Source organism: Cervus elaphus, chromosome 30 (assembly GCF_910594005.1).
Source record: "Cervus elaphus chromosome 30, mCerEla1.1, whole genome shotgun sequence".
Classification (NCBI taxonomy): domain Eukaryota; kingdom Metazoa; phylum Chordata; class Mammalia; order Artiodactyla; family Cervidae; genus Cervus; species Cervus elaphus.
This window is the reverse complement of record NC_057844.1, coordinates 71,838,920-71,864,436: the sequence shown is the minus strand read 5'-3', so window position 1 is coordinate 71,864,436 and position 25,517 is coordinate 71,838,920. Positions and strand designations below refer to the sequence as shown.

General features: G+C 42.2%; 1 protein-coding gene across 7 annotated transcripts in view; it reads left to right on the top strand.

Annotated features, from left to right (window-relative positions):
• Positions 1–25,517, top strand: part of LOC122686751 (ATP-binding cassette sub-family C member 4-like) — a 2,082,459-nt gene that overhangs the window by 254,369 nt on the left and 1,802,573 nt on the right. For 2 of the 7 annotated variants that reach the window (XM_043891988.1, XM_043891994.1), the window contains one exon: positions 18,966–19,116. The exons of the other annotated variants lie outside the window; for them this stretch is intronic. In XM_043891988.1, coding sequence (XP_043747923.1) covers positions 18,966–19,116 — 151 coding nt within the window. The remainder of the gene's footprint in view (positions 1–18,965; positions 19,117–25,517) is intronic. 7 annotated transcript variants of the gene reach the window in all.

Below are 25,517 nucleotides of genomic sequence, written 5' to 3'. Positions count from 1 at the left end.
AATGAAGCAGGAGAGAGGCCCATCTGGAATGTAGGGTCTGAGGAGGTGTTGCTGGCTGTTTGGGTTTGTAGTTTGAGTTGGGGGTATGTGTGAGGTGGTGGGTGGTATTCTCTCTCTCTCTCTCCTTCTCTTCAACAAATAGGGATTAAAGTTGAGGCCCTGAGGTACAAGGGTGAGTCCTGGCACAAAGCCCTCTTTCAGAAGCCCCAGGAGAGGGAAAACAAAGTGAAAGTGAAAGTCACTCAGTCATGCCTGACTCTTTGTGACCACATGGACTATATAGTCCTTGGAATTGTCCAGGCCAGAATACTGGAGTGGGTAGTCTTTCCCTTCTCCAGGGGATCTTCTCTACCAAGGAATCTAATTGGGATCTCCTGCATTGCAGGCAGATTCTTTACCAACTGAACTGTCAGCGAAGCGCAGGGGAGGGAACCACATAGAAACTCACCTCTTGCTGCCTTTGGAATTTGAATTGTGCAGGTACCTTGGAGGAAGCCCTGAAAGGCAAACTGGATGTGGGAGCTGGAGCAGTTAGGGAGTCTGGTCCAGAAAGTGGGTGGAGTTTCTATGAAGTGACCTTTGATCCCAGAGGAAAGGAAAATGCTCCTGTGGGTAGTGGAACAGGAGGTTTTGCCAGAAGCACACACAGTTCCTATGTGGGAAGCAGCCTTTGCTGTCACCATTGATAGTGGGGTCGAGAAGGGGCTTGTTCAGCTTTGTTAAAAAGGATATAGTTAATGTCAAGTGGGTTGGAACTCATCCCTGATGATTCTGATAAACCTTGGCATATTTTATAAACCTTGGAAAATACTTGATTATTTTCATTTTTATTACATCTAAAGGTTTTACTACATATACGTTTCCTTATCTAATTTCTTCTCATTGTCTTAAATGAAATCTTAGGTAATTTGTTTAATATTTTGAAGTAGTGATGGCAGGTGTGAAAACCCTGGATTATGACTAGTGTGTCCACACTTCAAGACAGTCCATCCCCTCAAATGATGTCATTCAGAGACCACATCCCAAATAGGTGTGATCACGAGTTTGTACACCATTTTGTACACTGACTCATATAACTACAGATATCTTGCCTGTTCAGTCACATTATAGTTATTGAAAAAGGGGAGTTGTTCACAATTCCAAAGGAAGAAGAGGGGCAGTATTTTAAAAAAATCAATTTGTATAGTATGATTGGTGGCTCAGATGGTAAAGAATCCACCTGCAGTTCAGGAGACCTGGATTCGATCCCTGGGTTGGGGAAGATCCTCTGGAGGAGGATGGCAACCCACTCCAGTATTCTTGACTGGAGAATCCCTATGGACAGAGGAGCCTAGTGGGCTACAGTCCATGGGGTTGAAAAGAGTCAGACATGACTGAGTGACTAACCTCAGCACCTGATAATCATTTACAATGTCAACAGCTTCAGAGTGTCATGGAGAGGGGAGGCCTTCAGTCTCCCTTTTGAAGCTTGAGTCCTGGATCATCCTCTTACCATCTCTGATGCACAAAACCACACTTCCTCTCTGTAAAACAGGAAAAATAATACCAATTTCATAAGGTTTATTGGGAAGACAAGATGAAGTTGTTTTAATGAAATTCTTAGCACAAAAGCTAAGTACATGTTGAGCACTAAATCAGTTCACTTCAGTTCAGTCACTTACTTGTGTCTGACTCATTGCAGCCCCATGGACTGCTGCATGCCAGGCTGCCCTGTCCATCACCAACTCCTGGAGCTTGCTCAAACTCATGTCCATTGAGTCGGTGATGCCATTCAACCATCTCATCCTCTGTCATTCCCTTCTCCTGCCTTCAGTCTTTCCCAGCATCAGGGTCTTTTCCAGTGAGTCAGTTCTTCACATCAGGTGGCCAAAGTACTGGAGTTTCAGCTTCAGTATCAGTCCTTCCAATGAATATTCAGGACTGATTTCTTTAGGATTGACTGGTTGGATCTGTTTGCAGTCCAAGGGACTCTCAAGAGTCTTCTCCAACACCACAGTTCAAAAGCATCAGCTCTTTAGCACTCAGCTTTCTTTATAGTCCAACTCTCATATCCATACATGACTACTGGAAAAACCATAGCCTTGACTAGACAGACCTTTGTTGGCAATGTAATGTCTCTGCTTTTTAATATGCTGTCTAGGTTGGTCATAACTTTTCTTCCAAGGAGTAAACATTTTTTAATTTCATGGCTGCAGTCACCATCTGCAGTGATTTTGGTGCCCAAGAAAATAGTCTGTCACTGTTACCATTGTTTCCCCATCTATTTGCCATGAAGTGATGGGATCGGCTGCATGATCTTAGTTTTCTCAATGTTGAGTTTTAAGCCAATTTTTTCACTCTCCTCTTTCACATTCATCAAAAGGTGCTTTAGTTCTTTCCTTTCAGCCATAAGTCAAGGCTGTATATTGTTACCCTGTTTATTTCAATTATATGGAGAGTACATCATGCAAAATGCCAAGCTGGTTGAAGCACAAGCTGGAATCAAGATTGCTGGGAGAAATATCAATAACCTCAGATATGCAGATGAACACTAAATAATGTATTGTTATTTTAAAACACCAAATGTATTTTTAAGTAGTAGAAATAGTCTGCTAAAGGCATGATGTTGAATTAAAATTATTGTGACAGACAAATTTCAGGCTTGTAAATATTACCTCATGAGTTTGCATCACATAGTTTCTAGGCTTTGTAATCTGTAAAGACTTAAATGGACATGTTCCCATGTAGACTCACAGAATTAAAATCAACTCTTCTCAAAATAGACCATTGAGCACAAAATATTTCAAGTTAATGTAATTTTCACACAGTTTGCCAAAGTGCCAGATTACATTGGGAAAGACTAGAGATCTCTTCAAATAATTAGAGATGCCAAGGGGACATTTCATGCAAAGATGGGCATAATAAAGTACAGAATGGCAAGGGCCTAACAGAAGCAGAAGATATTAAGAAGAGGTGGCAAGAATACACAGGAGAACTTTACAAAAAAGGTCTTAAAGACCCAGACAACAACGATGTTGTGTTTACTCACCTAGGGGCAAACATCCAAGAGTGTGAAGTCAAGGTGGCCTTAGAAAGCGTTACTGCAAACAAAGCTAGTGAAGGTGATGGAATTCCTGTTAAGATATTTCAGTCCTAAGTGGTGATGCTGTGAAAGTTCTGCACTCAATATGCTAGCAAACTTGGAAAACTCAGCAGTGGCCACAGGACTGGAAAAGGTCACCTTCCATTCCAAATCCCAAAGAAGGACAATGCCAAAGAATGTTCAAACTACTATACAGTTGCACTCGTTTCACATGACAGCAAGGCAAGGCTCAAAATCCTTCAAGCCAGGCTTCAGCAGTATGTGAACTGAGAACTTTCAGATGTGCAAGCTAGATTTAGAAACAGCAGAGGAACCAGAGATTAAATTGCCAATATCCATTGGATCATAGAAAAACCTAGGGAATTACAGAAAAATATTTACTTCTTTTTTATTGACTATGATAAAGCCTTTGACTGTGTGGATCATAACCACCTGTGGCAAATTCTGAAGAGATGGGAATACAAACCACCTTACCTGCCTTCTGAGAAATCTGTATGGAGGTCAAGAAGCAACAGAATCATACATAAAACAACAGACTGGTCCAAAATTGGGAAAGGAGTATGTCAAGGCTGTATATTGTCACCCTGCCTTTTTGCTTATATGCAGAATGCATCATATGAAATGCTGGGCTGGATGAAGCATAAGCTGGAATCAAGTTGCCAGGAGAAATATCAACCACCTCAGTTATGCAGATGATATCACTCTAATGGCAGAAAGCAAAGAGGAACTAAAGAGCCTCTTGATGAAGTTGAAAGAAGAGAATGTAAAATTTGGCTTAAACTTAAATTTCAAAAAACTAAGATCATGGTATCTGGTCCCATCACTTTGCCGGGGAATTTGTAATTTCCTCAGTTCTGTCTCCTCAAAACAAAAATTTGAAGCGATGGACAGATCAGTGTTACAGCCCTCAGACAGACCAGTGTTACAGCTCAGTGTTATAGCTCAGTTTTATTTAGAAAGTAAAGGAAAATACATCCTTGAGGCATGAGGGCATGCCGACCCAAAAGACTTGAAGACAAGAGAGGCCCCTGGCCCAATTGTTGCTTGTCTTTTTATGTGTTTTTCTCCTCCCGTGGGCCTGCCCTATGTAAATTGGGCTATCCAGGAGTGCTGCTTGTTTTACCTGATGTCCTCACTCCAGTCCTTGGACCTTCCTTTGTTCTATTTTTGCAGGCTTTTCCCTTCCTTATTTTTAGCCACAGCCATTCTGAACTCCTTTTTCCTATTCTAACTACCTAACATTCCACCCTCAAGAGATGGGAGGCCCAATTCTTTGGGAATAGGGACATTGAAGTCTTTCTGGCTACTTCCTGCTGAACTGGGATGGCAAGGGGCATTGGGCCTCCCCCTCTTGCTAGTCTCAAGCCTCAGAGTCCTTATAGAGGTGTCCATCTAAGTGTTAGTGATATTTTCCATGGTCGGCTGTAGTTTTATATATCCTTGTTGGACTGGCGCTGCATGTTGTAGCTTGTCGACCTGATGGCAAAGCTGTAGCTTCTATGGTCTCAAAATTGGAGACTACTGTATGTCCAGCTCTTCCTTTTCCATCCAAAAGAAAGTTGCTTCCATCAGTGTACCAGATTTCCTCAGGATTGGTCAGAGGATCTTCTGACAATCCCTTTTGGGGTTTTGTCCAGTGGTCCAAGGTTTCTAGGCAAGAGTGAAAGGGGAGAGAGCCTTTGGGGATAGGCAGGAGGATGGCTGGGTTAAGAACCTTGCAAGGGGATATAGTGAGGCCTGGATTTTCCATCAGCACTACTTGATATCTGAGGATTCTTTGATCAGACATCCATAAATGGCCTCTCCCATTTAGGAATTGTCTCACTTGGTGGCTGATAAAATAGTTAGTTTACCCCCAAAGGAGAGTTTAAAAGCATCTTCTATCAGGATTGCAATACCTGCAAGATTTCAAAGGCAGGAAGGCCAGCCTTGGGGAGTTGGGGGAGCCTCTTGGATAAGTAAGCTACAGGCTGGGGCTCAGATCTGAACTTTTGAGTTAACACTCTCAAGGCTAACCCTTCTGTTTCATGGACATAAAGTTGGAATGCTTTTTCTGGGTCTGGCAACCTTAAGGCAGGTACTTGAGTTAAGGCTTGTTTTAGTGTAGCCTCTGCCTTTTTTTTAGGAGTTCCCCACATCAGTGGGATTAAATCATCCCATCCCTTCAAATTTTCATTTTAAGGGCTGGGCAATTAGACCATAATTGGGTATCCAGATTCTACAATACCCAGTTAGCCCTAGGGAAGCTCAAAATTGTTTTTGAGTCATGGGGGAGGGCAACTGGAGGATTCCTTGTACTCAATAAGAGGATAGCCTCCTAGACCAGTGTGTAAGCTCCCAGGTTAGTGACCTTTGTCTTGACCATCTGTGCCTTAGCACGGGTAGACTTGAAATCCCTCTCTGCCAAGAGGTTTAGAACCTGAATTTAGTAGGTCATCTATGTATTGTAATATTTTCCTATTAGGTCCCAGGTCCAGATCTAGGAGATCCTGGCTAAGAGCCTGCCCAAACAGGTGAGAGCTATCTCTGAACCCCTGTGGTAATACTGTCCAAGTCATCTGTTGGTGTTTTGCTCCTGCAGCCTCCCACTTGAAGGCAAAAAGATAATGGGGTTCTTTAGCCAGTAGTATGCAAAAGAATGCATCTTTGAGATCCAAGACTGTAAACCACTTGGCACCAGGTGGGATTTCTCCCAAGATTACATAGGGATTGGGTATTGTGGGGTGGAGGGGGACTACAGCTTCATTTATGATCTGGAGATCTTGACCCATTCTCCAGGTTCCAGCCTGTCTCTTTACAGCGAGGATCGGGGTGTTACACGGTGGGGACCAATAGCCCTCAGGCAAGGAATTTATTTACTAGAAGCTGTAGTCCACTACGAACAAAGCTAATGGAGGTGATGGAATTCCAGTTGAGCTATTTCAAATCCTGAAAGATGATGCTGTGAAAGTACTTCACTCGATATGCCAACAAATATGGAAAGCTCAGCAGTGGGCACAGGGCTGGAAAAGGTCAATTTTCATTCCAATCACAAAGAAAGGCAATGCCAAAGAATGCTCAAACTACCGCACAATTGCACTCATCTCGAAAGCTAGTAAAGTAATGGTCAAAATTCTCCAAGCCAGGCTTCAGCAATACACGAACCATGAACTTCCAGATGTTCAAGCTGGTTTTAGAAAAGGCAGGGGAACCAGAGATCAAATTGCCAACATCCGATGGATTATCAAAAAAGCAAGAGAGTTCCAGAAAAACATCTCTTTCTGTTTATGGGCTAAGCCAAAGCCTTTGACTGTGTGGATCACAATAAACTGTGGAAAACTCTGAAAGAGATGGGAATACCAGACCACCTGACCTGCCTCTTCAGAAACCTGTATGCAGGTCAGGAAGCAACAGTTAGAACTGGATATGGAACAACAGACTGGTTCCAAATAGGAAAAGGAGTACGTCAAGGCTGTATATTGCTTATTTAACTTATATGCAGAGTACATCATGAGAAACCCTGGGCTGGAGGAAACACAAGCTGGAATCAAGATTGCCGGGAGAAATATCAATAACCTCAGATATGCAGATGACACCATCCTTATGGCAGAAAGTGAAGAAGAACTAAAGAGCCTCTTGATGAAAGTGAAAGAGGAGAGTGAAAAAGTTGGCTTAAAGCTCAACATCCAGAAAACTAAGATCATGGCATCTGGTCCCATCACTTCATGGCAGATAGATGGGAAAACAGTGGAAACAGTGGCTGACTTTATTTTTCTGGGCTCCAAAATCACCGTGGATGGTGATTGCAGCCATGAAATTAAAAGATGCTTACTCCTTGGAAGGAAAGTTATGACCAACCTAGACAGCATGTTGAAAAGCAGAGATACTACTTTGTCAACAAAGATCTGTCTACTCAAGGCTATGGTTTTTCCAGTAGTCATGTACGGATGTGAGAGTTGGACTGCAAAGAAAGTTGAGCGCCAATGAATTGATGCTTTTGAACTGTGGTGTTGAAGAAGACATTGAGAGTCTCTTGGACTGCAAGGAGATCCAACCAGTCCATCCCAAAGGAGATCAGTCCTGGGTTTTCACTGGAGGGACTGGATGTTGAAGCTGTAACTCCAATTCTTCGGCCACCTGATGTGAAGAGCTGACTCACTGGAAAAGACCCTGATGCTGGAAAAGATTGAGGGCAAGAGGAGAAGAGGATGACAGAGGATGAGAAGGTTGAATGGTGTCACCAACTCAATGGACATGGGTTTGGGTGGACTCGGGGAGTTGGTGATGGACAGGGAAGCCTGGAGTGCTGTGGTTCATGGGGTTGCAAAGAGTCAGACATGACTGAGTGACTGAACTGAACTGAACTGAGTCCTTCCTGAGCTTCTCTTCTGAAGGAATATTGTTTCCGGTTAGGAAACCCAGTGGGATCTCGGAGCACAATGATGATAGGTTCAACTTGGTGGGCTTGTCCAGGAGTCCTCTGGTCCCACACCTGGGGGTTAATTTTGTTCTCCCTTAGTTTTTGGTCCCTCTCTGTTGGAGAGTGTGTAATGGGTTCCTCAGTAGTAACCAGAAGCTGTAGGGCTCTAGGGGCTGAAGATCTTCCCATCACAAAGGTGGTCCCCAGTTTAGTAAGTATATCTCTTCTCAATACATGAGTAGGACACTCAGGGAGCACCAGAAACTGGTGGGAAAATACATGTCCATCCCAGCAACAAAGAAGTGTTCAGGTGAATCTTTTGTAATTGTTTTTCCTGTGGTACACAGAATGGTACAAGTTTAGGAGAAGAAGGCTCTGGAGCAGGAGGTCATGACAGAGTAGGTAGCCCATGTCTCAACCAAGAAATTCTCAGAGCTACCTGCCGCATCTGGTTTCACCCTTGGCTCCAGCCCTTTGATGGTCATCTGTGACAGGCAGGCTGCTGGATTGGACCACTTCAGACCTGTTGAACCATTGTGAGGGAAGGCTTGGGGCTTGACCTTGAGGCTCTTGGGTCCTGGGGGCAGAGTGCCACCCAGTGTCCCAATTGATGGCATTGTAGCAAGCCTTTTTAGGAGACTTGTCATGGTTTGGACACTCTTTGGCCCAATGCCTTGCCTGTCTACAGATGAGGTTTTTGCCTCATGCCCTGTCCTTTAAAGACTCGGGGTTTGCCATAGGGCTTCCTTGGAGGACAGCCAGCATCTGGGCATGCCTTGCCTATTTCCTTTTCTCCCTTTCCTGGGCCTTGAACTCCCTCTCCTGTTCTCTGTTATAAAAGGTATTGGTGGTTGTCTGGACCATCTCATCTGAAGAAGCAACAGGGTCCTGCTGCTGTAGCTGTTGTAACTTTATCCTGTTGTCTGATGCACATAGGGACAGGAATTTGTCTTTTAAAATCACCTGTCCCTCATAAGAGTCTAAGTCCAGATTGGTAAACTTTTAGAGGGCCTCTTTTAGCCTTTCCAGAAAGGCAATGGGGTTTTCATTGGGCTCCTGAATTATTGCTGAGACTGGACACAGTCCCACAAGTAATAGGCTTCCTTCTATTTCCATGGGTGGACTTCCTTATGGGTGAGTCTTCTGAAGCTGATCCTATCCAGTACTGTTGCAACTTGAGAGCCAGGCATCCCTGGGTCAGGGTGAAGATCCCCAGGCAAGCTGAGGCATGACAGCCTCCTGGAGATCAAATCCCCGGGCAGGTCGAGGCAGGCTGGCCTCCCAAGATTTGGGTCCCTGGGCAGGTCAAGGCATGTAGACCTCCTGGGACCCCTGGACCAGCAGATCCCTAAGCAGGTTGAGGCATGACAACCTCCCGGTGTCTGGATCCCTAGGCAGGTCGAGGCAGGTCGACCTCCTGGGACGGAGTTGGGCATCCCCCAAGGTCTCCAGCGTGACCAGTGCTGGGTAGAATTAAGGGATTGTAATTTTAACTTATTGCCAGTTTGTTCACCACTGATGGGAATAGATATCATGATGTAAAGCAACCCAAGCCTGTGCCTTGAGCTGGGGAACCTGGTGAAACAGCCATAAGGCTTATCCTTTTACTGTTCTGAGAGAATGTAAGTCACTCATTTCCTCCCCTAGTCCTCAATAAGAGCAGTTTAGAGTGTTTCCAATGGTAAACATTTCATTTTCATAGACCCACTTTAGGTAATAGCAGAAGTAGTGACAAAGGAGTGGGTTATCTGGTCCTGTTAGGGGTATTAACAGTATTTTCATAATAGGCTGGGTTGAGTGATGTTGCCTACAAGGAGGCAGTGTCCTGTTTGTAGGAGTTAGTAAGTGCCTTAAGAACAAACTGATAAGAGGAAACAGACCAAACGTTACATAAAAGTGGAGTGGAGATTTGATCCAGGGGTATGTTTGTAAAGTTAGGAGTAGTGTGGTAAGGGTTTGGGCCCAAACAGCCTGTAGGGCTAACTCCCAAAGTGGCAAACATTATCCCCGGAAGCCCACTTGCCTTTGAAGGGATGCCACCAACAGATGGACTTCTAGCAGGCACTGTGTGCATGTCACCCACCCTATCGGGTTTACTGAGAGATGTTGATGTTACACATGTTGTAGGAAACATGGAAGATGAAGGCCTGAATATCTAGAGAGATTGGCTATTATACTGTATTTCCCTCCCAAGGGCCAGCTATTTTCTGGTTGTCCCTCCAGAAGATTGTAGAGGCAACATTGTGGGTCTGGATGGGGTGCAGGAAAAGAGCATGAAACAGGAGGGAAGGGGGGCAGGGCACAACTTTTGAAAGAATGACATAGCACAAGGGCAAAACATAAACCAATTAAAATCAAATGGGTCCAAGATGACAAGCCAAATTCAACTGAACCTTGATCCCTAATCTGTAAGCTAAATGACACACCCAGAGGTGGCAGGACAGTTCCAAGTCACTGTCAAAAGACAGGGGAGTGGGTGGTTCACCAATGGTTGGGATAATCCTCCCACTCATTAGTGTATGAATTCACCCAGCTTGCAAAACCTAGCCACACTGCACCACTTGCCCTCTGTGATGGCCCACACCCTGTGGAGTATGCTTCTCTGAATCTGAGCAAATCCACCTCTTATCTATCTCTGTGTCTCTAACAGAATATTTGCAATGAGACATCAGAACCTGAGCTTCATTAGGTCCTGAAGCCAGGCACCATGGGTTTTTGCCAGACTCAAGTCCCAAGAGAGAGGAGTTGAAGGACAGTAGGAGAAAGCAGTGGGAAAAACATGCTGAGGAATCCCATTCATAAACTGCTGGAAAATCTGCTAAATACCTGAACAGTGCTCATAGTTTTCATTGGCCTTATCCTTAGGACAAAGAAGATTAAGGACAGAAGGACAGAAGAACCCCCCCACTGGCTTGGGTAACAGCTAGGGGGCCCAGCAGATAGTGGAGCCTTTGGGACACACTGAGGAGTAGCCCCTGCATGAGTTCCTCAGTTGCACCCACTGCCACTCACCTGTTCGTGGGGGGTTAGAGGAAACAAGAAACTAGAGATTGTAAAGGAATTAAGATTTTGTTAGGCATATGTCATTCCAGCCATAGGAGCGAGGACCTCCTACCTTATCTGGAGGTTAATCTGAGACTGAGCCACATGAGTTTTCTGCTGAATTTGTTTTTCATTGTCCTGGTTTCCAGCACTCTGGGCTTTTTTCACTTCCCCTGCACTGGGTTTTCTTCATGTTCAGCTTCCACCGTGGAAGATTTCGCCAAGTTGGGCTCCTGCTGTTGTTGGCCTTCTTGTGGGGGCCAAGCTGAGGTGGTTTCAGCCAGGTTAAATCTGAGTCATGGCACCACAGGTGTTGGGGAGTTTGTAATTTCCTCAGTTCTGTCTCATCACAACAAAAATTTGAGGCAACGAACAGACCAGCGTTACACTCTCGGATGGACCAGTGTTAAAGCCCTTGGACAGACCAGTGTTACAGCTCAGTGCTATAGCTCAGTTTTATTTAGAAAGTAAAGGAAAATACATCCTTGAGGCATGAGGGCATGCTGACCCAAAAGACTCAAAGAGAAGAGTGGCCCCCTGCCCAATTTTGGCTCCTCGTTTTTTATGTTTCTTCTCCTACCCTTGGGCCTGCCCTATGTAAATTGGGCTATCCAGGAGTGCTGTTTGTTTTACCTGATGTCCTCACTCCAGTCCTTGGACCTTCCTTTGTTCTATTTTTTGCGGGCTCTTCCCTTCCTTATCTTTGAGCCACCGCCATTCTGGACTCCTTTTTCTTATTCTAACTACCTAACAACTTCATGGTAAATAGACTGGGTAAAAGGGGATATAGTGACAGATTTTATTTTCCTGGGCAGCAAAATCACTTGTGGCCCCTCACCCACAACATGCATTTTGAGATAACATTGGCACAAGGTGTTTTCCTGGGCCATAAAGTGATTTACTGAATCTTGAAAAAAGGCAGGTTTCCCAGCAAAAACATACTCTCATTAACAAAGCTTAAGAGAACATTTGGATGAGTAAAACATACTGGTTTTTCAAGTCTGTTCTGAGTCTTAGGCAGAACTGACCTGAAGACAGAGTCTAGGGTAAATACATAGTTCATTATCATAGCTTAAGAAAAACATTTCCATAAAAGCAATGCATTGGTTAGCTCAAGGTTTGAGAAAAGTTAAGTTCAGGTGGAACCAGGTGTCATCATGGCAACACAGAATTTTAAAAGACATCTTTTAATTTTGTATAGGGAAGGAAAAAAATCTGACACTTGTAGTTTGTTTCCTCCTACCCATTACGAGAGAGAGAAAAAAATGTCTGACACTTGCAGTGTATTTCCTCCATTTGGAGACCCCTAGCCTTCCTGCTGGTTATCCTGTCATGTTTACCTTTAGTTTCTCTTATGATATGCTTATGAATCCTAAGAAATCTTTGTGTATCTTTAGAAGTATGAAGATATTTTCCTATCGTTCTAGCTTTTTTAGAAACTGATGCATTTTGCATTAATTTTTGTATACTCAAATGTAGTTAGTTGTTGAGGTTTATTTTTCCTAGTTATCATAGCCAAGTTTGTTAAAGACTTTTTTTTTTCCCATTTATTTTTATTAGTTGGAGGCTAATTACTTTACAGTATTGTAGTGGTTTTTGCCATACATTGACATGAATCAGCCATGGATTTACATGTGTTCCCCATCCTGAACCCCCCTCCCACCTCCCTCCCCATCCCATCCCATCCCTCTGGGTCATCCCAGTGCACCAGCCCCGAGCATTTGTCTCATGCATCCAACCTGGACTGGCAATCTGTTTCACACTTGATAATATACATGTTTCAGTGCTGTTATCTCAGATCATCCCACCCTCGCCTTCTCCCATAGAGTCCAAAAGTCTGTTCTATACATCTGTGTCTCTTTTTCTGTCTTGCATATAGGGTTATTGTTACCATCTTTCTAAATTCCATATATATGCGTTAGTATACTGTATTGGTGTTTATCTTTCTGGCTTACTTCACTCTGTATAATGGGCTCCAGTTTCATCCATCTCATTAGAGCTGATTCAAATGTATTCTTTTTAATGGCTGAGTAATATTCCATTGTGTATATGTACCACAGCTTTCTTATCCATTTGTCTGCTGATGGGCATCTAGGTTGCTTCCATGTCCTGGCTATTATAAACAGTGCTGCAATGAACATTGGGGTACATGTGTCTCTTTCAGTTCTGGTTTATTTATTTAGATGCCAGTGTGGTTTGTCAATAAAGCAGAAGTAATGTTTTTCTGGCATTCTCTTGCTTTTTCTATGATCCAACTGATGTTGGCAATTTGATCTCTGGTTCCTCTGCCTTTTCGAACTCCAGCTTAAAATCTGGAAGTTCTCAGTTCACATACTGTTGAAGCCTAGCTTGGAGAAGTTTGAACATTAATTTGCTATTGTGTGAAATGAGTGCAATTGTGCAGGATTGGAATGATAACTGACCTTTCCCAGTCCTGTGGCCACTGCTGAGTTTTCCAAATTTGCTGGCATATTGAGTACAGCACTTTCACAGCATCATCTTTTAGGACTTGAAATAGCTCAGCTGGAATTCCATCACCTCCACTAGTTTTGTTCCTAGTGATGCTTACCACGGCCCACTTGACTTCACATTCCAGGATGTCTGACTCTAGATGAGTGATCACACCATCATAGTTATCTAGGTTACCTGCCTCCTGAGAAATGTATATGCGGGTCTAGAAGAAATAGGTAGAACCAAACATGGGAAAACAGACTGGTTCCAAATTGGGAAAGTAATACAACAAGGCTGTATACTGTCACCCTACTTGTTTAACTTATATACAGAGTACATCATGTGAAATGCTGGGCTGGATGAAGTAGAACCTGGAATCAAGATTGCTAGGATATCAATGACCTCAGATAAGCAGATGACACCACCCTTATGGCAGAAAGCAAAGAGGAACTAAAGAGCCTCTTGATGAAAGTGAAAGAGGAGAGTGAAAAAGTTGGCTTAAAACTCAACAGTCAAAAAACAAAGGTCATGGCATCTAGTCCCATCACTGCATAGCAAATAGATGGTGAAACAATGGAAACAGTGACAGACTTTATCTTCTTATGCTCTAAAATCATTGCAGATTGTGACTGTAGCCATAAAATTAAAAGAAGCTTGCTCCTTGGAAGAAAAGCTATGATCAGCCTAGACAACATAATAGGAAGCAGAGACATTACTTTGGTGACAAAGTTTCATCTAATAAAAGTTATGGTTTCTCTAGTCATCATGCTTAGATGTGAAAATTGGACCATAAAGAAGGCTGAACACTGAAGAATTGATACATTTGAACTGTGATTTTGGAGAAGACTCTTGAGAGTCCCTTGGACTGCAAGATCAAACCAGCCAATCCTAAAGGCAATCAGTCCTGAATGTTCATTGGAAGGATGCTAAAGCTGAAACTCCAATACTTAGGCCACCTGATGTGAAGAACTGACTCACTGGAAAAGACCCTAATGCTGGGAAAGATTGAAGGAAGTAGGAGAAGGGGACAACAGAGGATGAGATGGTTGGATGGCATCACTCACTCGATGGACATGAGTTTGAGCAAGTTTCGGGAGTTGGTGATTTACAGGGAAACCTGATGTTCTGCAGTCCATGTGATTGCAAAGAGTCAGACATGACTGAGTCACTGAACTGACTTGTTTGTCAGAAATTGCTTCACAGGACAGCATCCTTTCTGAAGAGGGGAGATGATGTGATGACTACCTTAGTCATCCTGACATCTTAACCAGGCTGTTTGCCTGTGCCAAGAGGCTGAACTGGAGTGTACACAGTTGAATTTCCTAAGATTCACTAGTGTACAAAATCTGGCTTTTATCCTTCCATTGATATCAATAGACCAGTTCATGGTGCATGGAATAGAAAAAGTCAATTTGATCTTCTCTTTGGACTGAATTGAATAATTTAGTTTGGTTTAGTTATTCAGAGGTTGTACACTTTTTCCCTTAGTTTCCCATAAATATTCACAGTAAGTCTTCTCATAGAAGAAACAAAATTGAAACAGAAAGAGAATATGAAATAAGAAAATAAACATCTCTAAAAACCTTGGCTTGCTCCCATATCTCTAAGTTTATCAATTTTTCTAAGACCTAGAATTGGGACAAAAATACAGAGAGAACAAAAACTGTAATAAATGAGATTTATTGATCATTATCTCTAAAAGTACTTCTTCAAACAAAACAGACCTTAGATTCAATTGTTCTGTGGCTTGAGAGACCCACAGTCACTTTGGTACATGTGACATCATCACCACGACTAAGAAAAGTATCACCTTCTCTGATATATCCTTGGATAGTAGAAAGCTGTTCCAGGGGTTAGAATGAGTGGCCTCTTAGGGTCCAAGTTCATGAGGTTCTTAAGGTTTTTTAAGTCCTTAAATCTGTAATACACCATTCTCTCCTCCCCTGGCTGCTGTAACGCAGAGCATATGGAAATGTGAAAATAATGGACTTAGAGTTTATATTTGTTATGGATAAACTGGTAAGCACTTTATGTACCTAAACTCATTTAATTCCCACCAATATCATTTTATTTTGGGGGGCTCCAAAATCACTGCAGATGGTGACTATAGCCATGAAATTAAAAGACGTTTACTCCTTGGAAGAAAAGTTATGACCAACCTAGACAGCATATTAAAAAGCAGAGACATTACTTTGCCAACAAAGGTCTGTCTAGTCAAAGCTATGGTTTTTCCAGTAATCATGTTTGGACTGTGAGAGTTGGACTATAAAGAAAGCTGAGCACCGAAGAATTGATGCTTTTGAACTGTGGGGTTGAAGAAGACTCTTGAGAGTCCCTTGGACTGCAAACAGATCCAACCAGTCCATCCTAAAGGAAATCAGTCCTGAATATTCATTGGAAGGACTGATGTTGAAGCTGAAACACCAATAGTTTGGCCACCTAATGCAAAGAACTGACTCATTTAAAAATACCCAGATGCTGGGAAAGAGTGAAGGCAGGAGAAGGGGACGAAAGAGGATGAGGTGGTTGGATAGCATCACCATCTTGATGGACATGAGTTTGAGTAAACTCCAGGAGTTGGTGATGGACAGGGAGGCCTGGCATGTTGAAGTGCATTGGGTCGCAAATAGTTGAACATGACTGAGAGACTGAACTGAACTGAACCATCCTTTTATAACATTGATATATCCCAGCTTTACTGAGATTAAAAGTAGGTATAGGGTCTTACCATCCCTGTTAATTTTCAGGAGGGTGCACCCTAAACCCTCTTTAAAATTAAGTCTCAGATACCTCAATACCTGGCTAATGGAATTTCTCCTCCAAGAGTATCTTCTCTGCAAACTGAAGAATTGTTCTGCCTTGTGAAAAATCACCATGTACTTTCAGGTGAAAGACTTTATCCTAGAATTTTTGCATTTATTCATATGAACATAGACTTTGGATAGAATTCTCAAATGGTGTGTTCCAAATAGGTTATAAGCATATCAAAACAATGATTCCCCTTATTTCTCAGGACATTAGGACTTGGGTCACTTGCTTCTGGGTCAACATGCTTCTTGCTGTTTACACATCATTTTCTCTGTGCCGTAGTGAGACAGAGGTACAGAAGCACTGGCCGTGGTGAGGTGGGCCATCAGATGGGCCTGAAATCCAATCAGATGGGGGGAATTGTGTGTGTGGCTTGGATTAGGCTCTTTGGAATTCCTAGGAATGTAGAAGGAAGATATGAGATTGGCTTCAAGGAAGGGATGTTTATTGCACCCCAGAATCTTCTATTTTCTTCTTTAGAGTGTTGACTTTTTGCTCAGATCCTGTTTTTGCTTTCTACCAAATTTTGTAAAGAGTTTGAGAGAGCTGGCAATAAATAAAATATTCATAAATGCATATACATAGATACTTATAAATGTATAATATAATAGAATAGGTTTTATGTATAAACCTATACAATGTGTGCATATATATACATATATATGTTTATATAATATAATATTTAATCCACTATAAAACTGGCTACAGTATGATCTTCATGTAGAAAAAAAACTCTTAGAGAAAGTCAAATTGTATTGCTTCAGAATTTAGGGGCATGAAATCTGATGGACAGAACCTAATTGGGGATCTTTTGAGAGCAACAGTTACTGATCTTTAATGGGCACCCAAGGAAAAAGCATTGGCACAACTGCCTTCATTTTGATCTCACGTCTGCTTCCCAGGTTGTCTGCCAGGCTGGATTAGTCATTAAAGGCCCTTAACTGTGTAGAAACAGATGGTTGAAACTGGTGAATATTGTCCAATCAAATGATGTGAATCTGCTATTAAAACAAACAAACAAAAACTGTAATTTGGATTTTTTTCCTGATTATATTTCAGCAGGTTTTTTCTCTAACAATTATTGATGACACCCCTAGTGACTTTTAAGAGCAGACATGGAAGCAGTGAGCAGGACCCTCTTCATGAGCACAAAGGGTGTAACAGGTTGGGATGCACAGTTAATCCAGTAACTATAACATTGTTCATCTGTAGGTCTAATAGGAGCGAGGTCAGACAGCTCTGTTTTTCTCCATTTATGATTGGAATTTGTTCCTTCAGGATTCCATTCCTCTTCACCCTGAGTTTTGTATTGATACCATGACAGATGAGAGAAACAGGAAAAGCACATGGATCTCCATCCAGATAATGCAGTTTGCTTCACAAGGGCTCCTGGCTACAGAGTAACAGTTCTGGAGTTTCCTCCTCTTTCCAGGCTCCTCTTCCTGCAACTGTGGCTCTTGGATTTCTTGAGTACAAACCATTCCTATCTTTCTCCATGACCTGCAGTCCTTCCTGGAAAAACTTAGGGCAGCCACTTGCCCTCCAAGCTTCATGTTTCTTATCTATAAATGGAAATGATAGTTCTTACTTTTCTCATTCACAAGACAGTTGTGAAGATCCTCTGAAAAACTGATCTGGAAGAGCTGTGCAATGATAATCTGAATCTCTGTGATACAGACACTACCCTACTAACCCATTCCATAGAGATGTGCCAGGGCCAGTCCTGAGTGACAAGGAGGGGAAGACCCTGGGCTGGAGAGCATGGAATGCAGGTGCTGGTGCTGAGAGGACTCAGAAAAACCAGTAATAACTCAGACAAGCATCTAAGCCTTCTCCTCCTGCCTCCTTTTTGGTCAAAATTTATATGAAGTATGATTCTACCTGCAAATAATACATGCCACTCTCTGTTAAACCAGCCTGTGAAATTCAGTTATCAATCTCTTCTTAGATTTCTCAAAAAGGTGTTCATATATTCTTCCCTGTGTTTCCTCTGCCCTCTCTGCCTTTGCAGATTGTCATGAATTTGTCTGTACCTGAGATCACAAACTTCAGAAGAATTGACCCAGACCATGTGAATCTCCATGTCCCCAGTACCGACCCCACTTCCATAGCAGGCAGACACTAAATGTTGATTGCATTCCTGTCGCCTGAAGTTGTCCACCGTGATATCATACTTTTCCTTATAAAGATGGATATTTAAAGCAGCAGCATGTAATATTTGGTTTCTATTCTTTCTGCCATCATTTTAGATCAAGGTCATTTCTGAAGATAAAATCACATTATGGGATGAGATGATTAAATGAATATTCACAGAATTCTTGGCATAATGCCTTATATGCAGTAAACATCTGATAAATGGTATCTGCTGGTGTTATAATCATTAGACTTTGAAATGGACATTTTACATACTTAGCATAATGGTGGAAAGTTGGATGTATGTTGGGGGCAAGCTTAAATGTGTCATAATATCTCATGACATGGGCTCTCCAGGTTTGCAACTTAGGCTTTGGAGTCGTGATCAAGTTGTTTTTCTTCTCCATGTACCTCAGTGTCTCCATCTGTAAAATGAGATAATATTGTTACTACATAGGGCTATTGTGAGGATTGATGAGTTAATACACAAGAAGTGTTGAATGTGCAGCCCTGTACACAGTCAGCACTCAGTAAATGTTAACTATGGATAGAAAACCAAAACACAGAATTCCTACTTCCAAAGATCAATATTTGAATTTTTTCCTACTTTTCTGGACACTGAATTTATAATCAGTTTATAATCTCTTCTATATCCTGATATGTATTGCTGAGACTTCTGGATTCCTCATCTGTGATACCTGCTTGCTCATCTCTAGTAACACCTACTGACTCCTGATAGTTTGGTATTCAAGTCTTTTTCCCTGGGTTTCAAATATTCTCTCACCTGTTAAAAGTAGTAATGCCTGCCTCATAGGGCTACTGAGTATACCAAAGGAGCTAATACCTGAAAAGTTCTCTTCATAGTGTTTGACACATGCAATAAATACCACGAGGACCATGTATTATTTTATTTCTTTGGATGGGAAAACATTCCCTATTATTCCAACACATCTTTTAGGAAAAGAGTTTAATCCTAACAAAACATTAAAGCTTATCTTTGAAAAAAAATCCTTGACAAAGATGCCTCTGTATCTATTTTCACTATTTCAGACATTTCTACTTGTGATTGGTATAGTAGGCGTGATGGTGGCAGTGATTCCTTGGATTGCAATACCCGTGATTCCCCTTGGTATTGCTTTCTTTTTTCTCCAGCGGTATTTCTCAGAGACTTCACTAGATGTTAAACGCCTGGAATGTGCAAGTGAGTACGGGACTCTCAGGTTGGTTTGGCAAAGTAGGCTGGTTTTCCTTTATGGCATTTCATTAACCAGACCCCTGAAATCCTGCAGACTGTTCTGTAATTTCTCACTAAGTTAATGATAGGTAATTGAATATTATGGGCCCTATTCAGTGTGGCCCTTAAGGTGGCAGGTCGGCTGTAGCTTTGCATTTCAGCACAAAGAGGTGAGTTTGCCCTGCCACATCCTGATTCCAGGGAACTGTTTACCTCCTGCTTCTTAGACATCCCAGATCCACTACTTTTCTGGGTGGAATCCTGAGAAGACTAGTTTTTGCAGACACCTGGGGGTCATCACTGGCTTTCAAATAGAGCTGCATCCTAACCATCAGAGACAGTCTGGCATCTCTCCATTTCACAGACAGGAAGGCTGAGGCACCACGTATTGACTAGTTCAAGGGCAGCTTCCCAGTTGGCACTAGTGGTAAAGAACCTACATATCAATGCAGGAGACATAAGAGATACAGGTTCAATCCCTGGGTCAGAGAGATCTCCTGGAGAAGGAAATGGCAACCCACTCCAGTATTTTTGCCTAGAGAATCCCACAGACAGCGGAGCCTGGTGGGCTACAGTCCATGAGGTCGCACAGAGTCAGACACAACTGAGCGATTTCACAGCAGCAGCAGGTGAATTTGAGCACCATGAGGATAGGGACCATTTATGTCTTGTTCATGACATACTTTCTAACAGAGCAGCCACTCCATAAATACTTTTCTTAAAAATAAAATATTTCATTACTCTGGAATGAATGTACAAGGAAAATAGGGGATTTTTCTTACCCCAGAGTTACTAGATATGACACGGAAAGGAAAAAATTAGGAAAAGGAAAAGAGGTATCAGGAAATACACTCATATACCAGAAATGATACATTTGAAAAATTCACTTTTTCACATACCTAAAAGATGGCAAGTAAGTTGCAGTTGTTAAATGTTTGGAAAAGCTAAGTGCTGTTATTTTCAGGTTTACCCTTTATCATCAGTATTATTTGGGGTGAACACACTGTTGGTGTTCTACCATCCCCAAGGCTGTTCATATAAATGATGCTGAAAAGAATCCCCTTAGAAGGACACAGGATGGGATCTGTTCAGTAGGCATGTAGCCTATTATTCCATGTACCTTTGTAGCTTTAGAATGATGGGGAACACATTTTATGATTGATTCTTCTGTTCTACAGATATTCACAGAGGATTCAGAGCTTATCTCATTAATGCACAAACATATTTCATTAATAATAAAAATGATAAGAAATCATAAGGAAAGTAGAATTGTTAAATGTATTTTTTAAAAGTATACCTTTTGGAAAGAGCCAAAAAGGAAGGAAGACGTTTGTATTGATATCACAAACCTTAACCATGGATAGTTACTAGTGAACTTTCCAGAAATCAAGCCAAGAAGAGAAGTATATTGAGTTTCATGATTCTTAGTATCTAGTAGATACTGAGTGGAAAAAAAAAAATCTAAGTTTATCAAAACAAAGGAGATTTTTATTGTGGTATTTGCATGTTTTGTTTTTAATAATAAACTATTAAAGGCATTTATCCTAAGTATTTGCATAATAGAGACCGGTTGTTGGTTTCATAAAAACTATAGAAAAATTTTTGGTCATCAGGAGAATCAGCGAAACTTCCATGAGGTCTGGTCTTAAGAGGTATTTGAATGGGATGCAGAGCAGTAGAGTCCAGGTTGTGTGACGTCCTGCTGATGTGACTTGGTAGGATGGTAGGACACGGGGAGGCAGAAAAGGAAGTGAAGAACTCCATCCAGTCTTCTGTAGACAAGGCCTCACATGTTTTATGATTTGAGGCTGCTCATGAAATGGAGTTGGGCTTCCCAGGTGCACTAGTGATAAAAAATCCTTCTGAAATGCAGGTGATGCAAGAGACACAGGTTCAGTGCCTCAGTCAGGAAGATCCCCTGGAGTACGAAGTGTCAGCCCACTCTGGTAATCTTGCCTGGAAAGCTCTATGGACAGAGGAGCTTGATGGGCTACAGTCCATGGGGTCACAAAGAGTCAGACACAACTGACCATCATGAAATGGAGCCATTCAACAGTCTTGTTGCAAAGCAGGTCTCTGGTACATTCAAAGAGGAGTTGTTCCAGAAGGAACGTGTGACTGAGATTTATGCCTGGGGAAAGGGTCACTTCCCATCCATAAGAAATTAGAGAGATGGGTACTTCCTAAGGCTTTTTAAAGAGGAAGTACTGGATTTTAAGAATGTTTTTAGAAACCATTCCCAAGAAAGAGAAATGCAAAAAGGTTGTTAGAGGAGGCATTACAAATAGCTGAGAAAAGAAGAGAAGCTAAAGGCAAAGGAGCAAAGGAAAGATATACCCATCTAAGTGCAGAATTCCAAAGAATAGCAAGGAGAGATAGCAAGTAGAGAGCCTTCCGCAGTGATCAGTGCAAAGAAATAGAGGAAGACAATAGGATGGGAGAGATTAGAGAGCTCTTGAAGAAAATTAGAGACACCAAGGGAACATTTCATGCAAAGATGAGCACAATAAAGGACAGAAATGGTAGGGACCTAACAAAAGCAGAAGATATTAAGAAGAGGTGGCAAGAATACCCAGAAGAACTGTACAAAAAGATCTTCATGACCTAGATAACCACGGTGGTGTGATCACTCACCTAGAACCAGACATGCTGGAATGTGAAGTCAAGTGGGCCCTAGGAAACATCACTAGAAAGAAAACTAGTGGAGGTGATGGTATTCCAGTTGAGCTATTTAAAATTCTAAAAGATGATGCTGTGACAGTGCTACACTCAATATGCCAACAAATTTGGAAAACTCAGCAGTGGCCACAGGACTGGAAACAGTCAGTTTTCATTCCAGTCCCGAAGGAAGGCAATGCGAAAGACTGTTCAAACTACCACACAATTGCACTCATCTTACACACTAGCAAACTCATGCTCAAAATGATCTAAGCCAGGCTTCAACAATACATGAACCGTGAACTTCCAGATGTTCAAGCTGGATTTAAAAAAGGCAGGGGAGTTCAGTTCAGTCGCTCAGTTGTGTCCGCCTCTTTGCGACCCCATGAATCGCAGCACGCCAGGCCTCCCTGTCCACCACCAACTCCTGGAGTCTACCCAAACTCATGTCCATTGAGTCAGTGATGCCGTCCAGCTATCTCATACTCTGTCGTCCCCTTCTCCTCCTGCCCCCAATCCCTCCCAGCATCAGGTCTTTTCCAATGAGTCAATTCTTCACACGAGGTGGCCAAAGTATTGGAGTTTCAGCTTCAGCATCAGTCCTTCCAATGAATACCCAGGACTGATCTCCTTTAGGAAAAGGCAGAGGAACCAGAGACCAAATTGCCAACATCAGTGGATCATCGAAAAAGCAAGAAAGTTCCAGAAAAACATCTGCTTCTGCTTTACTGACTATGCCAAAGACTTTGACCGTGTGGATCACAACAAACTGTGGAAAATTCTTAAAGAGATCGGAATACCAGATCACCTGATCTGCCTCTTGAGAAACCTGTATGCAGGTCAGGAAGCAACACTTAGAATTGGACATGGAACAACAGACTGGTTCCAAATCAGGAAAGGAGTACATCAAGGCTGTATATTGTCACCCTGCTTGTTAAACATTTCCAGAGTACATCATGTGAAATGCCAGGCTGGATGAAGCACACACTGGAATCAAGATTGCCAGGAGAAATATCAATAACCTCAGATATGCAGATGACACCACCCTTATGGCAGAAAGTGAAGAGGATCTAAAGACAGCCTTTTGATGAAAGTGGAAGAGAAAAGTGAAAAAGTTGGCTTAAAACTCAACATTGAAAATACAAATATCATGGCATCTGGTCCCATTACTTCCTGGCAAGCAGATGCAAAAACAGTGGAAACAGTGACAGACTTTATTTCCTTTGGCTCCAGAATCACTGCAGATGGTGACTGCAGCCATGAAATTAAATGATGCTTACTTCTTGGAAGAAAAGCTTTGACAAACCTAGACAGCATATTACAAAGCAGAGACATTATTGTTGACAGAGGTCTGTCTAGTCAAAGCTATGGTTTTTCCAGCAGTCATGTATGTATGTGACAGTTGGACTATAAAGAGAGCTGAGCCCTGAAGAATTGATGCTTTTGAACTGTGGTGTTGGAGAAGACTCTTGAGAGTCTTTTGGACTGCAAGCAGATCCAACCAGTCCATCCTAATGGAAATCAAACCTGAATATTCATTGGAAGGACTGATGCTGAAGCTGAAACTCCAATACTTTGGCCACCTGATGTGAAGAACTGACTCATTGGAACAAACCCTGATGCTGGCAAAGATTGAAGGCAGGAAGAGAACAGTACAACAGAGGATGAGTGGGTTGGATGGCATCACCGACTCAATGTACATGAGTTTGAGCAAGCTCCAGGTGTTGGTGATGAACAGGGAAGCTTGGAGTCCTGCAGTCCATGGGGTCACAAAGGATTGGACGTGACTGAGCAGCTGAACTGAACTGACTGGGTTTTCTCAGCATTTGATCTGGAGAGTCTGAGAACTTTGGCCCCATCCCTGTGGAATATTGGGATTTTCTTTTTGCAACCTAGTATGCTGCAAGAACATTAGACAACAAATTATTCAGTCCAGATAACCCCCACACACACCCCGTATAAGCAAATGTGGTGACCAGTTGATTAGAACTGTTTATGCTCTCTCTCTAGGTGGTGGGTCTGTGCCATAAATAATACCACTGTTTTCTTGAAATGTAACTGATGGTATGTCTGAAGGTCACTGCTGAAGGTACCAGTAAAAACAGGGACACCCGACTACTGTATTCAGAAGGCTTAAACTTGCTTCATCCTTGTGCTCTGAAGGACTACTGACGTCCTGAGGTTTAGTTTCAGATCCTATTGCCAAGCTGCCTCTGGACGCTTAGGCTGACCTTTTTTTTCACCTTAATGACAAATATGTAGCTGCTTTTAGTGGGTTTATAGGGTACATTTTTGCAAAAGTGAGCATAAGAGCAGTCACAGAACAGTGCATAAAATCTGGATGGCATTTGGTTGCCTTTCTCTAGCCAATTCTTTTTGTTTATTTTTAAAACTTTTAATTTTGTATTGGGGTAGAACTGATAGTCAAATAACAAGCAATGTTGTGATGGTTTCAGGTGAACAGTGAAGAGACTCAGCCATACATATATTTGTATCCATTCTCCCCCAAACTCCCCTCTCATCCAGGCTGTCACATAACATTCTATGTGCTGTACAAAATAGGTCCTTGTTGGTTATTTGTTTTAAATAGAGCAGTATGTACATGTCTATCCCAAACTCCCTAACTATCCCTTCCTCCCATCCTTCCCCCCAGGAACCATAAGTTCATTGTCTCAGTCTGTGAGTCTCTTTCTGTTTGTAAGTAAGTTCATTTATTTCATTTTTTTTAGATTCCACATATAAGGGATATCATATGATATTTCTTCCTCTGTGACATACTTAATTCAGTAAGTAATGACACTCTCGGTCTATCCATGTGGCTGAAAATGACATTATTTCATTCTTTTTAATGGTCTAAACAACTCTTTGCATTTAGCAGTGCCTGAATGATGAAGTCATATCCAAATTCTGTCTTGAATGATGAAGTCATATCCAAATTCTGTCTTGAATGATAAAGTCATATCCAAATTCTGTCTTGAATGATGAAGTCATATCCAAAGGCTTCTGTGATCACCTAGCAATGTCCACCACAGGCATTGCTGACAGTAGGCTAGCACGTTCGTCATGTGTATTCAGACTATGGGTCCTCATGTCTGCTGCTTTAAGTGTTCTCATACCAGATTCTCATGGACTTTATTCAACCTCAGGCAGATACAGAAACATTTGTCAGGTTCCCTGAACGGACATCAGGACCATTCAAAGACCCCTCCTCTGTCACGTCCTGTGGGCACAAGGGCGGTGCAGTACCGGGTGATCCGTGACCCGCACAGAGGCTCCCGGCGCAGGTGCGGGGAGAGTCCCGGATGGGGGAGACAGCAGACTGTCCGCTCCCTTACTCGTCTCACCCTGTCCTGGGGCTGGCTCTGGTCCAGGGTGGGGGATGTACCGACTCTATCCCAACCTTAGGTTACCCATCCGAGGTGGAGATAGCACACAGGGAGCTCAGCAAAGTTCAGGGTGGTGAGGACTCTAATGAGGAATTAAATTTTGAAATGCTACTGACTCAAAAATTACAAGTGATTACTCAGCCATGGAAAAGAATGAAATGTTGCCACTTGCAGCAACATGGATGGACATGGAGGGATATTATTCTTGGTAAAGAAAGTAAGAAAAATACTATATGGTATCTCTTCTATGTAGAATATAAAGAATAATATAGATGAATATATATGCAAAACAGAAATAGAGACAGAAAGCAAAAGAAGTGACAG